The sequence below is a fragment of the Heterocephalus glaber genome, unplaced genomic scaffold (assembly GCF_053883595.1).
Source record: "Heterocephalus glaber isolate CG9 unplaced genomic scaffold, H.glaber_assembly_v1.0 deba00000122, whole genome shotgun sequence".
NCBI lineage: Eukaryota > Metazoa > Chordata > Mammalia > Rodentia > Bathyergidae > Heterocephalus > Heterocephalus glaber.
In genome coordinates, this window is record NW_028258138.1 from 70,615,050 (window position 1) to 70,627,768 (window position 12,719).

Here is a 12,719-nt window from a genome sequence, read left to right on the forward strand (position 1 = left end):
TCTTAATTTGAAGTTCAAAGAACAGTCAAAGAAGAACCACAAGAGTGGGAAAGTGAGAGGTAAAGGAAGGAAGAAATAATTGTTGCAGTAGCAAGAAGTTGCCACCATGAACTCATGGAACTGAATCCCTTTGAGAGTGGCAGAGAGCCAGGGTAGAACACACAAAGTATGGAGCAAGAGAGCTGCCATGTTTATTCACAAATTCTCATTTGTCCCTGACCAAGGCCTGTGTCCAGAGCCTTTCATTTCTAGTACTTGCTGAGCTCTGGTTTGGCCTCAGGCAACACTCTCTCGGTGCCAGCAGCTGAAAGCAGTCAGTTGAGCATGGTTGATGATTACTGATGGGATTCCAGGAGCTGCTGGAAGCTTCTGCAGCAGTGGTCATCCTTAAGGCTTATTTAAAGGTGCTATATTAACTGGTTTGATAGCTAATAATGTTTAAGTTTTAATAAGGACTCTGTGATGTCAAGGAACACTGGAGTTCACACCAACCTCTGTCACCCTCAAATATATCTTCATCTTGTTTCTTGAGGCCATGAAATACCATTGCCAGAAATCCAGCATTCATCCTAGTTCTGCCCTCAAGATGTCTTCACCTCACCCTTTACACCTTATCGAACAAGTCCTTTCAGGAGCATTCCAAAGCTTTCTGGAATGGATCTGCCTCTGTCTTGTGCTGCCTCATAGGACAAGGTCATTTTTTTTTTTGCCTGAGCTGCTGCAATACCCTCATCCTGTGCTTCCCATACTCACTCTTCTTTCAGGTCCTTGACCCCACAGGCATTTTGTTGGAATATGCTCCTTCTCATCCCACCCCACTCCACTTTCACACTTTCCCAAAGACTTGCTCCTTTCTATTCTTTAGGTCTGTCTGGCTAAAAGTCATTTATTTCATTGAAGATTTCCTTACTGAGGAAAGATCTCTCCTAGCTCATTCCATGTGTTGGTCCATTTCAACCCCTATTTATTTTCTTCTCAGCATGTTTCATAGTTTGTAATTAATTTGCTTATTTATTTTGTCTAATTCCCTCTTGAAAATATAATCTCTCCAAGAGCAAGGATAATATCTGTCTCCTTGATGAGATCAAGAGATGGAGGGAGAGAGCTGATAAGGGATGAAAAAGAGGAATTGGGATGTCTTCTGTACGTGTACCAACTTGTCATAAGGAATGCAAACATTATGTATTGCAAACATATACTAATAAACTAAAAGAATAAAACAGTTACCTCCTTGACCTCTATATTCCTAGCAGGTTTGCCAAATTTAGCAAATACAAATATAAGCTTCTCATTTGAGTTTCAGATAAATTATGAATAAAATTTTACCATAATGATGTTCAAGTATTGTGTAGGACATACACTAAAAATCATATGTGGTTGTCTGAAATTAAAATTTAACTGGACATGTTAAATTTTATCTGGCAATTCTAGTTCCTAGTCCTGGCAGGTAGCTGCCTCTCATTAACTATTATTGAATGAAAACTTGGTAGCAGCATTATAAAAATTGCTACCATGGCAACAAACTGGGAGAAATGTTTTAAAACTACAGAACAGAAGCAGTGACAAATGTTGCTTCTTATCATATTTCTGTCTGATCTGTGTGTCTTCCCACTCCAGAAGGACCTAACTGACTCACACTGTCTTGGATAGCCCAAGCCTCTGGGAGGGATGCTGACCACAGGAAGGGACGTACAGCTGTCCATTCTGTACTGCCTTATTTTTTATCATGTCTTTGTGCTTAAAGGATCTTGATTCTCTCTTACCTTGATCTCCCCAGATGGTGAGATATTCCCCATAAGGGGAGATACTGCTTTGTCCTTTTCAACTATTCTTCCCAGTAGCTTGCTCTGGAGCTGGTAGTAAGAACTCAACACATGGTTGCCAAATGGATTGATAAATGAATGAACAGTAGAGTGGACAATGGTCCCCATTTGACCATAGGGGGTTCCTGGGATACAGGGTTTTCATTGCAAAAACTGAGGCAATTCTAGGCAAACAAGGACAATTAGTAATCCAAAGTAAATGAATTAGTCTCGCTTTTTGGTGGCTGGGTTTCTTTCTTTCTTTTTAGTACATGTTTGCAGTACATAATATTTACATTCCTTGTGTGGAGTTGGTACATGAACACAGCACATCTTAATTCCTTTTTTCATCCCTTTTCTCTCCCTCCATCTCTCAGTCCCCTTCCCATTTGAGAAAGAGCTATCTCCTTACTTCCTAATATCTGCATTTTATTTGGTTTTTTATTTAAAATTTGGGATTCTCATATAAGAGAAATCATGTGATGTTTAAGCTTTGGTGTCTGACTTATTTATGGTCTTGAGGTACGTCCATTTTCCTAAAAATGAGTGATGCTTATCTTTTCTTATGGTACAGTAGTACTCCATTATGTATAAATTTCACATTTTCTTTATCCATCCATTGATGGAGATGTAGGCTGCTTCCCAGATTGTAAATTGTGCTGTTATAAACATAGGTACAAATGTATCACTATAATATGATGTTTTTCACTCTTTCAGGAAGATAGAGGAATAGCTGGGTCAAATGAAACTTCTACTTTTAGTTTTTTTGAAGAATCTCCATACTGATTTCCATAGTGCTTGTACTAGTTTTTGGTGGCTGGGTTTCTATTAGACTGCCTGATACCCATCTATTTTAGGCTGACAGCAGGCTGACTGGAGCTCTGCTGACCTGAACTTCCCTGGGTCTGGTTTGATTCCTAAGAGCTTAGTCTTGGGCTTCATTTTGGCTCAGGCTCCTAATGCTGTCCTATTATTCCTGGTATTGTGTTACTTGGATTTGGAATTGTAGTTACTTCAACTTGTACTCTTAGAAAAAGGCCCTCAGGTCAAGCACAGGGGAAGGGGCCCTACCCTCTCTCCAATCTCTTGGCCTCGCCTGGCCCACCAATGCTGGCCAACATAGATCTGCCTTATCAAGACCTGATTATGACCATTTACCATGTCTGCAGAATACCAGCAAGTATTTATTGAACAATGAAGCTGATAGTCATAGAACTTTCCAAATATGTTTCCACAAATGTTCTGAGTTACTTGACTAAGAAAAGTGGGTTCTCATTTTAATCAGTCTCCCCACCTTATGCTACCCAAGAACATGAGATTCTCAAAGAGACCAAACAAATTGCATTCTCAATTGTGGTAGAGATGCCCCAGTCTCAATTATGTCCTGCAGGATTCCTAGAATTGGGGGTGAAGTGGCTCTTGAGGGTGTCCCAGCACTTGTAGTAGTTCTCATCCAAACAACAGGAGGTCTTGAGTCCCCACTTGGTGACAGCCAAACTTAGGGAAGATTCAAACATAAATGCCTATAGGAAATGAGGATAGAGGTGAGATAGAAGAGGTGAGGTAGACAATCAAGTACATTTGATTAGATTTCAACAGTTGTCAAAAGAAGGCACAGTAGGAAAAATCTTTTCCTAATCAATCATATGTGTTGGCATGGAGAGGAGAGGAAGCCCAAACCTTGGGCACTGGCTCAAGCAAGTGAGACCTTGAGCAAGATCTTTAACTACTCAGGGTGTCAAGTTTCTTCTGCCAAGGAGAATTGGGCACTTGTACCCACAATGTCCTCATAGCATCATGGAGCTAAATTTGCTAGATCTGAAAATATTCTTCCTAGGAGCCATCACTTACCGTGGTTGTGCCCTTGTGTGAAAGAGCACAGTGCCCATTTCATAAAGCAAACTAAGACTCAGACCTGGGAAATGGCTTGTCTAAGGGGATACGTCAAGGCAGAGCTGAGATTTGAACTTTCTTTTTCAAGACTCTGACCAGGAGACAGGCTGGGAAAGGAAAAGGAGGAATAGGGAAATAGAAAGGAAACAACAGAAATGGCTGGAATAGTTTAAAAAGCCATCTCCCAGAAGAGTCTGAGCAGTGGATGTCCCACTGTGTTCTGGAGGTTTGCATCCATAACAGAAAGAACATGGAAGCACTCTGTGTGTCTTAGACATTTCAGTTTCATCATTTGCTGATTTTCTTGTTTACAGTGGCTTTAAAAAAATAAGAATGAAAATAAAAACCAAACTTTGTGATTCTCATATGCTCACATTAGGAAACTTAAAAAATATACAGAGATAAAAAGAAAATGATATAACTCTTGTGACACAATCCATAGCACCCGCATTAATGTTTGGTGTCTCGTATACATTAACTTCTTTTTACCTAAATGAATGCAAATAAGTGTTCTAGCTTGACTTCCTGTGACAGGCTTCATATGAGGACTGAATGAGATAATAGTGAAGTGTTCTGTAAGATATAAAGCACTATTTAAGTAGAAAGATGATAGATATGCTATTACTATATTTTGCTGATTCCTGTGGAGCTTCACTGTCTGGCAGGAGTACCAAAAGCCCACTTCTAGATGAGTTGTGAAGACAATATTGCATCAAGTTACTCATTCCAAACTATATTAAAGACAGCACATAGACTGACCTGGGCCTAAATTGTAAAACGGAAAATGGTAAAGGAGACCCAAAATTAGGTTTAGGTAAAACAATAGATCTCCCCTTCCAAGGATTCTGAACTTCCACACACCCAGTGTCTCCCATGCTCCTAATCCTCTCTAAGTAGGAGAACATTTCCTACTTGTAACCCAGGCCCTAGATATTACCCAAAGTCTTACTCCTAACAAAAACAGCCCAATTTAACGCCGTACCAAGGTCGCGAGTCTCTCGGAACACACCGAATCAGCCCGCGCCCCGGCAGCAATCCACTGGACACCCCCACCCCGTTCTTCTGGCTTCTTCTCTTTACAGCCACCTGTTCCACACTACAAAGACACAGAGGACACCGGACCACCAGACCACTGTACTGGGTAAGTTGAAGTCATCTTCACCTCCCATCAGGACCAGGACTATCTTCAGGGGAAGGGCAGCTGGAACCTGTAATACAACTCTGCCGAGTTCAGCCCTACAGGAGGACAGGGAGCTCGACTTGGGACTTGCAGCCAGAAATCTGCCTGAATCTCATGGGTCTGTGGCTAGCTTGCTTAGATTCATTGACTTATATCTTCACACTGCTACCCACATTGTCTATTATGACAGCAGAGACATACCCTGAGAGAGGCCCTTCATCTTCATTGTTATTTTTTATTCCCAAAATTAGTATTATTAATTTGAGGTTTTTTCTCTTTTCTTTTCTTCTGCTCCTCTTATCTTTAATTTTTTTCCTACTCTTTGCAAATATTTGTTTTTCTCTCCTTTTTTCTTTTCTTTTCTTCTTTCTTTTCTCTTTCCTATCTCCCTCCCTTACACTCACTCTCTTGCTCTCCCACACTGTTCATCTTCCCTTTTTGTCCCTGTTTTGGTTCTCATTCAGAGTTCTTCTTTATTTTCCTATTATTCCCTTTTTCCTTCCCACCTGTGTCCTCTAGCCACACTGCTAACCCTCCCCATCCTTCTTCCCATCTGTCCCTCCCTCCCCAACCCCTTCTAACTCCCCTTCCCAAAGGATAAAGTTGTTATATTGAAGAGTTTATTCACTATATGTTGGGTTGGTCCTCGATCTTGATTTAATTCACACAGCTAAAGGTGATAGATTAATAACTACCACAAAATGTCATTTTTGAAGATGTACTTGATGCAATGGTGTTGCTGATTGTATCACTTGGGCTAAGGTGTTGGTATTGATCTAGTCAATGAACTTTCCCAGTATAAGGAAAATGAGATAGCCTTAGAGTCATTAGAGACTCAAAACTTAAAGACCAGCTATATCTGGAAGACACCTCTGAGAAGCAATCATTCCATAAGGGTTCTAATTACAAGCAACAAAGATACCTATAATAAACAATTTCAAACTATCAACCCAGGAGTTAAACCAAGGACAGTACCAAAAACAAAAATGAGAAGACATTTAAGCAAGGCACAAACTCAGACTTCCACCCCACCAAGGGTAAATCCTGGGGGAAATGAGATGGAAAAGTCCCATAACCAACCACCTGGATACCCTGAACTGATAGCACAGGAAGTAACAAAACAGATGAATGAGGCTCTAGGAAAATTCAAAGCAGAAATAATCTCCCAGATATCTACAGAGATGGTGAGCAGAGTGAAAGACATGATTAGAGGATCTAGAACAGAAACAGATAAAAAAAATAGATGAGCTCAGAAACATGCTGGAAGCCATGAATACCCAGCATAAGAAAGAAATGGAAACCATGATCTCCCAACATAAGAAAGAAATGGAATCCATGAAACAGATTCAAACAGATATTCAGGAGATCAAAAACTCCATTGAAAGTGTCTACAGCAGATTAAGAGAATCTGAAGATAGAATATCAGATATAGAAGACAGGATCACAGTTAGAGACCATGAAAATAGAGATTTCTTCAAAATAGTAAGGGACCACGAGAAATCAATCCAACAACTGCTAGACGATGAAAAGAAGAATAACATAAGACTGATAGGAGTCCATGAAAAAACAGGAGAAAGCACAACTGACATAAAAAAAAACTGTTCACAGAAGTAATAGTGGAAAACTTCCCAGACAGAGGTAGAGAATTGGACATACAGACAAGTGAAGCATACAGAACTCCAACCAGCCATGATCAAAAAAAAAATCTACATCTAGACATATAATAGTCAAGATCCCAGAAATCCAAAAGAAGAACAAAATTTTACAAGCAGTTAGAGAAAAGAAACAAATCACCTACAAAGGAAAGCCCATCACAATCACAGCAGACTTCTCAACACAAACCCTCAAATCAAGGAGAGCCTGGAGTGAAGTATTTCAAGCCCTAAAAGAAAATAACTTCCAACCTAGACTGTTGTATCCTGCAAAATTATCTTTCAAAATCGATGGGGAAATTAGATACTTCCACAACAAAGAACACCTGAGAAATTTCATGAACACCAAACCAGCACTACAAGCAATTCTAAACAATATCCTAGAAAAAAGCAGTGAAGGTCACAACTCCATGAGGCCCAAAAGAGGGAAGCCACCAGGCAAGGTAAGACACTAAAGGGAAAGGGGGAAAAAATAAGAAATAAAAGAGCCAACAAAAGTAAAACATCATGACAAGGATAAATCAATATCTATCAATTATAACCCTTAATGTTAATGGCCTCAATTCACCAATCAAAAGAAACAGACTGGCAGAATGGATTAAAAAGGAAAATGCAACAATATGCTCTATACAAGAAACACACCTAACTCAAAAAGAAACTCATAGACTGAAAGTAAAAGGATGGAAAACAGTTCTCCATGCCACAGGAACCCAGAAGAAAGCAGGGGTAGCAATCTTATTTGCAGACAAAGTAGATTTCAAACCAAAACTAATTAAGAGAGACAAAGACGGTCACTACATCCTTGTGAAGGGAACAATCCAAGAGGAAGAGATGACAATCCTAAATATATATGCACCAAATACGAATGCCCCCAATTATACAAAACAAATATTAATAGACATGAAAAACCAAATAAACACTAACACAATTGTAGTAGGGGACCTCAGTACCCCACTATCACAAATAGATCATCTAGACAAAGAGTTAACAAGGAAATTCTAGAACTGAACCAAGCTATTGAACAAATGGACTTAATAGATATTTACAGAGTGTTCCACCCCACAAAATCGGAATACACATTGTTTTTGGCTGCACACGGGTCATTCTCCAGAGTAGACCACATGCTGGCTCATAGGACATGTCTAAGTAAATGTAAAAGAATTGAAGTTATCCCCTGCTTATTATCAGACCATAGTGCAATAAAATTGGAGATCAATAACACAAGAAACCGCAAAACCCCAACAAACACATGGAAACTGAATAACATCCTCTTGAACAACCAATGGGTCACAGAAGTAATTAAAGAAGAAATTAAACAGTTTCTATAAGTAAATGAAAATGACAGTACAACATACAGGAATCTATGGGACACAATGAAAGCAGTTCTACGCAGGAAATTCATAGCAGTGAATGCCTATATTAGGAAAACAGAGAAAACTCAGATAAATAACCTAATCCAGAACCTCAAGCTCCTAGAAAAAGAAGATCATAATGAATCCAAAGCTCGTACAAGAGAGGAAACTATGAAGATCAGGGCAGAAATCAATGCAATGGAGACTAAGAGAACAATAAAAAAAAATCAATGAATCAAAGAGTTGGTTTCTTGAAAGAATAAATAAAATTGATAAACCTTTAGCCAACCTTATCAAAAAAAGGAAAGAAAAGGCACAAATACATGCAATTAAGAAAGAAAAAGGTGAAGTCACAACAGATCCAACAGAAATTCAGAGGATCATCAATACCTACTTCGAGAACCTCTACTCCAATAAAATGGAAAACACAGAAGAAATGGACAGATTCCTAGATACATACGAATTGCCAAAGTTAAATGAAGAAGATATAGAAATTCTAAACACCCCAATTACAATGAATGAAATTGAAAATGTAATAAAATATTTACCAACAAAGAAAAGCCCAGGTCCGGATGGCTTCACTGCTGAATTTTACAAGACATTTAAAGAAGAACTAATGCCATTACTCTTTAAACTCATCAAGGAAATTGAAAGGCAAGCAATATTTCCAAATTCATTCCTGGAAGGAAGTGTTACTTTGATTCCAAAACCAGGGAAAGACCCAAGCCAAAAAGAGAACTACAGGTCAATCTCCCTAATGAACATAGATGCAAAAATCCTCAAGATACTGGCAAACAGAATACAGAAGGTCATCAAGAAGATCATACACCCTGACCAAGTCGGATTTATCTGAGGGATGAAAGGATGGTTCAACATTCGTAAATCAATAAATGTAATACACCATATTAACAGAGTCAGGGACAAAAACCATATGATCATCTCAATAGATGCAGAAAAAGCATTTGACAAAATCCAGCACCCATTCATGATAAAAACCCTACAGAAAATTAAAATAGAAGGTCTTTATCTTAACCTGATTAAGGCTATCTATGAAAAACCAACAGCCAACATCACACTAAATGGTCAAAAACTGAAAACTTTCATGCTAAAATCAGGAACAAGACAAGGATGGCCACTATCACCACTCTTGTTCAATATAGTTCTGGAAACATTAGCCACAGCAATTAGAAAAGAGAAAGAAATAAAAGGAATAAAGATTGGAAAAGAAGAAGTTAAACTGTCATTATTTGCTGATGATATGATACTTTACATAGAAGACCCAAAAAACTCCACCAGACTTCTAGACTTAATTGACAGGTTCAGTAGAGTAGCTGGATACAAGGTCAACACTCAAAAAACAATAGCCTTCTTGTACACAAATAACAGACTCATTGAGAGAGAAATTAGGGAAATAATTCCTTTTACAATAGCATCTGAAAAAATGAAATATCTAGGAATCAACCTAACAAAGGAAGCAAAAGACCTCTACACTGAAAACTACAGCACTCTGAAAAAAGAGATCGAAGAGGATACAAGAAAATGGAAAGACATCCCTTGTTCCTGGGTAGGAAGAACCAATATCATGAAAATGGCCATACTTCCAAAACTACTGTATAGATCCAATGCAATGCCAATTGAAATTCCAACAATATACTTCACAGAACTAGAGAAAACAATCCAAAAATTCATTTGGAACCATAAGAGACTTAGAATAGCTAAAGCAATTCTAAGCAACAGAGACATGGCAGGGGGTATCACAATCCCCAACATGAAACTATACTACAAAGCTACTGTGATAAAATCAGCATGGTACTGGCAAAGAAACAGACCTGAGGATCAGTGGAATAGATTAGAAGATGCAGAAACAACTCCAGACATGCTCAGCCACATCATCTTTGACAAAGGAGCCAACCATCATCATTGGAGGAAAGATAGCCTATTTAATAAATGGTGTTGGAAAAACTGGATTTCAGCCTGCCAAAGATTAAAACTAGACCCATACCTATCACCATGCACTAAACTAAGATTGAAGTGGATTAAATATCTAAATATTAAGACAGAAACACTAAATTTGCTGGAAGATAAGTTAGGTAGAACTCTTGAAGACATTGGCATAGGAAAAGACTTCATGAACAAAACCTCAGCAGCACAGGAACTAGCAGAAAGAATCAACAAATGGGATCTAATCTTATTAAAAAGCTTCTGCACTGCAAAAGAAACCACCAACAGAGCTAACAGACAACCTACAATATGGGAAAAAAATTTTAGCAGCTATACCTCAGACAAAGGACTACTATCTAGAATATATAAAGAACTGAAAACAATCAGACCGCCCAAATTTAAAGACCCAATTCAAAAATGGGCATCTGAAATGAACAGACATTTCTCAGACAAAGAAGTAAAAGCAGCAAACAAATATATGAAAAAATGTTCAACATCACTGGTCATTTGAGAGATGCAGATGAAAACAACACTGAGATTCCACCTCATCCCAGAAAGAATGGCTGCTATAAAGAAATCAACAAATAACAAATGCTGGCGGGGTTGTGGGGAGAAAGGAACCCTTCTCCACTGTTGGTGGGAGTGCAGACTGGTGCAAGCACTGTGGAAATCAGTATGGAGATACCTCAAAGAACTAGCACTAGAGGTCCCATTTGACCCAGCTATTCCCCTGCTGGGTATCTTCCCAAAAGAATTAAAAGAATCGTACCACAGTGATATATGTGTACCCATGTTCATAGTGGCACTGTTTGTAATAGCTAAAGCTTGGAAGCAGCCCAAGTGCCCATCAACTGGAAACTGGATAAAGGAAATGTGTTTTTTTTTAATAAAATGGAGTACTACTCAGCCATAAAGAATGAAAAACTAGAGTCATTTATAGCTAAATGGATGCATATCAAGGCCATATTCTTAAGTGAAATAAATAGGACACCTATGTGTAAATACCAAATAGTTTCTCTAGTGTGAGAAACTGATAGTGTAAACAAGGGTTAAAATGATTAAAATGAATAATTGATAATTTGAAATAAGAAAAAAGGTCCAAAGATGATGGAGTGAAGGGAGGGGAAGGGGAAAGGAAAAGAGGGAAAGGAAAAACTATGAGAAAAGAAAAAAAAAGGAAATGAAATCTATGTAAATAGGGAAGGGCAGAGGGGGTAAAGGGTGCACAGGTAATGGGGAAAAAAATAAGAACCATGATATATCATGTACAGGTACAAACACCCAATGATAAATGTAAACAGATTGTATACCTAAAATGTACCAATAAAAGAACAACAACAAAAAAACCAGCCCTATTCTCTGCCTCACTATTGTAGACACTGCTCCCCAGGAACACTGACAGCCCAAAGCCAATTTAGGGCACCAAAGGTTATTTCAGGGCAATCCTGGAGTAGCCTATGCATTTCCAGGAGGCTTCAGAGGGAATAGCTTAAATGAGTTTGTCAAGCTATGTCTCATAGAGATGTGGGGTCCTATAGAAACCCCAAAGAGGCCCTTGCAAGGGGAAATAGAAGAGAGACTAAGCAGATAGGAAGGACTCTGGCCCACACTCCTGCAGGAAGCTCCACCAACTCTAGCCCTGGGATTAGAATTGAAAGTAAACTGTAGGGATAGAAGGAGAGCTACTGCTCAAAAATTAGGCAGTTTACAAATGGGGAATGGGGTTGAACAGTTCTCTGTAACAGATTTGAAACCAGATAGCACTGAAGACATTTATTTTAAAATGCAAAGCAATTTTGCATATGATTTAGTATAAAATTATTTCTCGTGGTTCATTAATTCTACCTCCAAGAATGCAAAACTAAAATAAAATCAAGTACCATAGCCAACTGCAATTGTGTTCATCTCCAATGTTTAGAGCCTGATGCAGGAGGAATACAGAGCAGGTTTTAAATCCCATCAGTTTCATCCCATGCCAAAGCAGAGTGCAGGAAAATAAAACAGCTGGGAATCATTGCTCACAAGCACCGACTATAGTGATGCAAAGGCTTCCTGACCTGTATTGGCTTTAAAACTGGCCGAAGGAGGCAGCTGGCTTCCCCTGCTTTTGTAGCCTTAGGGGTTTACTTCCTAAAGCAGAAGACTCTGAGACAGGGCACATACCCAGGGCTGCATGTAGATATAGGAAGATCTTTCCCACAGATATAGTCATAGTCTTTTGTACTTGAATAGTGTGGAACAGCCCATAAGGTTAACTTACTGCCATCTGCTGTCTGGATAGCACACTCATTATACAGATGGGGAGAATGAAGCACAGAGAAGTGGCACCTAAACCGCTTACCATGGTGCTATCAGCAATCCTCTCTGGTGCCAGCTTGGCTGTGCTGGCCTTCTCAAAGCAGTCTGCATCAGGGCCGTGAGGGGTCATGGCACTGTGCAGGCTGCCTCCACCTGGCAGGAATCCTCCTTGTTTTGCTTCATAGTAACCTCTGATGAGTCCCATGAATTCACTCATGCAGTTCCCTGGAAAGGTGGAAGCAGCATTGTTTTTATTATTGAAGGCAAGACAAAAAAAAAATTCCCTTTTAGCATTATTTCTACAGAATAAGGAGATAGAAAATCTGATAAATATTATAGGATTAATAGAAAACATGGATTAACAATAAAGAGTATGGATTTACAGAAGAGCATCCACAAAATATCAATCAGTGTCGAATTCTTGGTAGGCTAAGCTCTACTCCATGGCTATGTGGACTGGGAAGTCTCAAGATCCACTATCTTGGGCTGGGGATTTAGCTCAGTGGTTTTGCTGCCTGCTGCTCAAGCGCAAGGACCAGAGTTCAATCCCTGGTACCAAAAAAAAAAAAAAAAAAAAAGATCCACTATCTGAAAGAAACTA

At 39.0% G+C, this 12,719-nt stretch overlaps 1 protein-coding gene across 3 annotated transcripts in view; it reads right to left on the bottom strand.

The window, feature by feature from the left end:
* The window catches only part of Hgd (homogentisate 1,2-dioxygenase), a 73,367-nt gene that overhangs the window by 11,669 nt on the left and 48,979 nt on the right, over window positions 1-12,719 (bottom strand). For 2 of the 3 annotated variants that reach the window (XM_087209217.1, XM_087209221.1), the window contains exon 13: window positions 12,162-12,343. In XM_087209217.1, coding sequence (XP_087065343.1) covers window positions 12,162-12,343 — 182 coding nt within the window. Of the gene's footprint in view, window positions 1-2,955; window positions 3,326-12,161; window positions 12,344-12,719 lie in introns of those variants that run through there. The other variant, XM_004835640.4, reaches the window with a different exon arrangement.